The 5,848-nt window shown below is 41.5% G+C and overlaps 1 protein-coding gene across 1 annotated transcript; it reads left to right on the forward strand.

Annotated features, from left to right (window-relative positions):
• Positions 1-1,196: 1,196 nt before the first annotated feature.
• Positions 1,197-2,940, forward strand: nppal (natriuretic peptide A-like). Its single transcript, XM_054609942.1, has 3 exons — positions 1,197-1,512; positions 1,702-2,030; positions 2,836-2,940. Exons 1-2 carry the CDS (start codon positions 1,429-1,431, stop codon positions 2,026-2,028), a joined length of 411 nt encoding a protein of 136 aa, XP_054465917.1. The 5' UTR covers positions 1,197-1,428; the 3' UTR covers positions 2,029-2,030; positions 2,836-2,940.
• The last annotated feature ends 2,908 nt before the right edge of the window (positions 2,941-5,848 follow it).

Consider the following 5,848-nt stretch of genomic DNA (forward strand, 5'->3'; position numbering starts at 1 on the left):
CAGTTGATGCGCTGGTGAAATGTCAATTAGCCACCATCCACCTCCACACAGCGGGTCCAGGGCTAATCGCTCATCGTCAACCCTCTGGTACCTGTCTAGATGACAGGGCAGTGGAGGCAAGCACATACACACTCACACACAAACATCTGAGTCTCCTCTGAGTCCCCCCTCTGGACTTTGCAGGTGCACATTGGCCCCTTCAGAAAAGTGACAGCAACAGTTTCTCCAAACTTAGAGGAATTATCAGCAGTTCACTTGTGCTTTGTCATATTTACATTTGTAGGTTTGAAGCTTATCCAATATTCAGACTGAACTTCACGAATCATTATAGACCAACAAATGACATTTGTTTTTTAAGTTACCTGTTATCATGGTTTTTTGTCTTTACCATTCTGTAGATGCATGCACTGATATTGTAGAAAGAAATTATTCTAAAAACATTCTCACTGAACATAATCTGGGAATCTGAAGAATTTGCTAATTTTAACATTCTGTGTGCTGGTATGACTACATAACTGTAAACTAATAAAGGATGGGGTTGCTTGGGCTGATTCTGAGCAGTTACTTACTGCTGCTTTTAAAGACATGACTGCTCACTCGGACAGTCTTGATAAACTAACCACTGTATATGGTACAGTCTTCTCACATCATCAAATAGAGACTTGAAATTGGGCAACATCAACATACATAATACCCAGCAATCATCATTGGAGAACTGTATGTGACAAAACACCAAAAAAAGCATGTACAAAATAGCAACCATGAAATAATTCATATGATTTGATTTATTTTCCATAGTTTATATATATATATATACACATAGTTTTTTATAGTTAATATAAAAAAGGCATTCAATCATTTTGTTTTCATCCCTTTCTATTGATTGACTATTTAAGAAAAAGAACAAAGATAGTCCAGCTTTTTTGAAGGAGAAAATGAATTGGCAAATCACAGTGACAATCACATATAATGTCTTTATTTGTTCCTTATTGTCGTCTCAGCCCCCTGCCTACGTAGGTGTCTTATGCTGCGTTCACACCAAAAGCGAAGCGAATATTCGCGTCTGTGCATTGACTTTACATGTAAACTAAACGCGCATTACGGTATTACGGTCCAGCTACCCCCACTCCGGCCCTTGCGCAGCCGCAGTGCATGTGCTGTCTACCGACCCTCAGATACCTGGGTCTGAGAGGAGAGTGAACCTGTGAACACACTCTCACTCACTCCCACTCCCCGTTTCCAAACAGTCATGTTAGCCGTACTCCCACGTGCAGGAGCATTAGTCACACCTCGTTAATTTTCCCAGGCCTCGTGACGGAATCAGGTCGTGTATAAAGGAGCCACCTGGCCACCTCGCTACAGGCAGACCCGAGACAACAGGAGCAGGGACGGACCGAGTAATTCCAATAACCCCCCCCCCAAAAAAAAATGAACGCACATATGTTGGTCTGCTGCTTATCTCTGCTGCTACTGCCGGACCTGGTGGGAGCCAACCCCGCCTCTGACCTCCAGGTGAGTTCACCTCCCAGCTGCCTCACACATCCACACATTCAAAGCCAATGCAGTGATGATAAATAAATAAAAAGTCAGTTTACATATTAATAAATGTGTGTTCCAGGTAGAGTTCACTGTGGTCTTTCATTACTGCATGTTTCGATAACAGTATCAGAAACTCTTGTGTGTAATTGTTTTTCTCCGCAGAGTTTGAAGCAGCTTTTAGAAGAGGAGCTCAACACCGCGCCACATTACTCCTCCTCAGAGGAGGAGGAGAAGAAGGAGGTGCAGGGGAGGGATGGAGACACGGACAAGTCGTTGTTCGGAGCTCCAGAGGAGCAGCAGCAGCCGTGGGACTCCTCCGACCCCAGCAACTCCGCACTGGTGGCCAAAGAAAACGTCCTCGCGCGGCTCCTCAAAGACCTCATGAGGACCTCCAAGCGCTCGTGGAGCCGGAGCAAGAAGGGCGGGCTGAGGAGCTGCTTCGGTGTCCGGCTAGAGAGGATCGGCTCCTTCAGCGGGCTCGGATGCTGAAGGTAGGTGTTATTCAAATCATCTACTTTAATATTCATCTTTGAATTATTAAAAAGGAGAACTCTTTCTGTACATAACATGGATCAGAAGCACTTTAGTCCTGAAGGTGTGGACAAATATGAGAACATATGGAAAGGATGACAGGTGTTAATGAAATACAGGAAGATATTAACTGTAATATCTTCCTGTATTTCATTTTCATTTTAACATTTTAACATTTCATTTTCATTGTATTTCATTTTAATTTCATTTTATTTCATTTTAACACTGGTTAACAGTGGTAGAATAACAGGAACAACATGCAGATATGAGGCAGAATATGAGGGGTAATAAAAGAAAGAAAACACGATTTTGAAACAATTCTGATAGAATTATTGCACATTATATAGCCATATGATTAATTGATACAACTGGTAGACTGATCTCATACATCATGCATAACGCAGATCTTGTTAAACTTCAGCGTCCACATGCCCAAGGTATATATGATTAAGTGTTACAGAGAGGCACATTAAGGAATATACAGAATAAGCACATTGTTTGAAAATCAATAAATATACTCCATTAATAGTTTGTGTGTTTCAGGGGGGAGTTCATGAATTTACCTGAAATGAAAATGCAATCATATAACGCTTAAATATTTTTTTTAGAAGTGAGACACCAAGGGCACCTTCATCATTGAGCATCAGTCTGAGGTTTAGTGGCTCTTTTACTCAGCAGCTGCAGTTTTTGGCCAATGCAGATATGAAAATGTAACAAAGTGCCCTTTAACCCGGTGTGTTGACGTGCCTTTTGTTCGGTCAACAGGATGGATGAGTCGGGGGTTCTCCACTCACATCAGTGTGACCGTTGAAGCAGCTCCTCACCGCTCTGACTGACACTTTAAAGGACGGCTCCTCAAGTCTCTCCTCTCCACAGCTCTCTCTCAGAACTGTCATTTCTCTTTTCAGCTATTAAATGATAAATTATTGGAAATGTATTTATTATTTATTATTTTCATGTTGGATAAAGTACAGTTGCCTTGTATTGCAGTAAAATAATTATTTTGCATAACAGCCGAGTCTGTGATTGAATTTTTCTTTCTCCTTTGGGCTCTACTCAAAGCAGCTTGCTCACTTCTAAAGGGAATGCTGTCATGTTGTATGCACGGTAAATAAACCGGCCACGGTGTGTTAGATGGGGAAGCATTTTATTCATATTGATTTCTTTTATGTAATGTGTTCAATCTGAAGCGGTTTGTTCAGACGGTCTGAACATCAACGCGTTTCTGTCGATTTTTTTGTTTTATTCTCACATGTGATCAGTTACACACAATCGATCCGGTAACAGTTTGTGTTTTAGCATAAGTAGGTTAATGTTGAGTAACATGAATGACGTGAACACGACTGATTTCCGTGACAAGAATACTGGAATTATGAAAGGCAACCTGCTCTGATACAAGACGCACCAGACTGTCTTGACAATGAACCGTGAATAATCCAGAAATGCACGCGGTAAATAAAAGCTGATGGAGGTTTCAGAGTCTCTGGCAGATAAAAGCCTTCATCTGGTGCAACATGCAGATGTCGGTCCTATAACAATGAGGGGCGATGGAAGTCTGCATCGGAGCGAACGACCTGTACCTGACACTGCAGGGACATGGAGTGAAGGATCTGGTTCCACAGTGGATCCACAGTGGATCCCTCACAACATGAGATCGACTAACTTGGTATGATGCATCGACCGTGGCATCATCAAAACACCTGAACACATCATCAAAACAGTATAGAACTATGACGCACGCACAAATTTCTGCTTGAAGCTTGTTTTAGGCACGATCACAAACGCCACGTCACAAATAATAAATGATAAATCTAATTATTTCACAAGGCATATAATCATTCTGTACACATGACATCTATTGCATTCTGTCCATCCTGGGAGAAGGATCCCTCCTCTGTCGTTCTCCCATAGGTTTCTTCCTTTTTTCTCCCTGTTAAAGGGGTTTTTTAGGGGAGTTTTTCCTGTGCCGATGTGAGGGAAGGACAGAGGATGTCGCATGTGCACAGATTGTAAAGCCCTCTGAGGCAAATTTGTAATTTGTGATTCTGGGCTATACAAAATAAACTGAATTGAATTGAATTGAATATAAAGCATAAGAAGAAATACGTTCCCACAACAGCTTCATTCTTACATTTAAAAAAACTCTTAAAAGTTTAAAAACATACTAACTATTTTACTCAAGCACTGTACTTAAGTAAACATTTGAGGTATTGTACTTTACTTTTATTTCCATTTTATGCTACTATATATGTCCATTTTCGATTACGACTCCAAGTATCTGTCAATTATACTTGTAAGATGTAAAATACAAAATAAGTCATGATAAGCTTGTAAAATAAATAAAATCAGTGCTTCATAATCTTTTTTGGCTCGTGACCTCTGAGACAAACAAAAACTGTGTCTGGTTGAAGCTCCTCGTCATGTTTCTGATTCCATGAATTGTTAGCAGTTCCACCAAATAAACAATTATCCCCTGAACTTGTCACATGGTTTTAATTTAATAATATCAAAAGATGAGAGCAGATATGTGTTGCAGCACTTTCCCCACCACTTGACCAACTGTGTAAAGAGTAGTTAAAACTACAACAGTATCAATTCATCAGTATGAAATCATGAGAGAATCATTTAATATCAGCCTATTTTATTATTGATTTTTTAAGTACATTTAGCTGATAATATCTTACTGAAGTCAAATTTTATATGCAGGACTTTTACATGTAGGTAAAGTATTTGGACATAGTGGTATTAGTACTTAAGTTAAAGAGCTAAGTACTCCTGTACACTGTCCTTATGGCAGCTTGGACAGTATTCACTGTTTCCATTAATGTCACAAATAAAGAAGGCCAAATCCCAGAAACAATCAGGGCAGGTAACATGTATTACTTTGACAGGTTTTAGGGTTTTGGGTCAGATTCAAATAGGAACCTCAAAAACCAAGGTCCACTATGTTCACCAGCTAGTCTCTAACTGGGTCTGTCTGCTGTGGGTGCTGGGCAGGTGTATGTAGGTAGGTGTGGAAGGTTTATCAGAGCTTTTTCACTGAAAACAGCTGCCTGCTGCTGGAGACCAGAATGATGAGAGCGCTGAGTCTGAACCAATACTGTAAAACCAAAACAATGAGCTGATAGAGGCCAAACCGCTCTGTGGAGCTGAGGGGAGTGCAATGGGGGATCATGTGGGTGCTTCACTACAGGCAGACTGTAATATGCATAATGAGAGGCGTCACAGTGTTCTTGCTTCCCGCAACAGAGAGGTCAGAGGTCAAAGCCTGCCACTGAGCAGACACTGAGAGCTGGTAGGGCCCTTGCATCCTTCTCAAAGACCCTTGAGTGGAGTGTTGGTCTGAGTTGTGTTCCTCCCACTGAAGGCTGATCTCTACCCCACCACAATCACGTACACCCCTCAATTTAGAAACACCGTGACTCGCTCTGTTACTTTACTACTTCCCGTAGCTCAGTGACAACAATGTCACGCGTTCATGGGGGTTGGAGTATGTTTCTCAAACAAAGGAGCAAACGGAAGCAGCTATGTCACACGAATGCCCCATATCTAAGAGACAGCGCTTTAAAAGGAGCAGTTTCCGACAGCTCCTGTTATCAGAATCAGGTGTCTGGAATGCCCGTCAAATTCCCGGCATACCAACGAGTGTCCAGCTTATGTATAAAAGAGCAGAGGCTGCTGCTGTAGGCTCCAACATCCAAACAGCTACCAGGCAAAGAAGCCAAAGAGCATCCATCCATCCATCTATCCATCCATTGATACGACCAACAGGAACTCA

Source organism: Anoplopoma fimbria, chromosome 12 (genome assembly GCF_027596085.1).
Source record: "Anoplopoma fimbria isolate UVic2021 breed Golden Eagle Sablefish chromosome 12, Afim_UVic_2022, whole genome shotgun sequence".
NCBI classification, from domain to species: domain Eukaryota; kingdom Metazoa; phylum Chordata; class Actinopteri; order Perciformes; family Anoplopomatidae; genus Anoplopoma; species Anoplopoma fimbria.

Excerpts from the sequence above, each read along its gene's own strand:
- nppal (XM_054609942.1), top strand. The coding sequence starts at position 1,429 with ATGAACGCACATATGTTGGTCTGCTGCTTATCTCTGCTGCTACTGCCG. Across the intron at positions 1,513-1,701 it reads ACCCCGCCTCTGACCTCCAG|AGTTTGAAGCAGCTTTTAGA; the intron begins GTGAGTTCACCT and ends TTTTCTCCGCAG.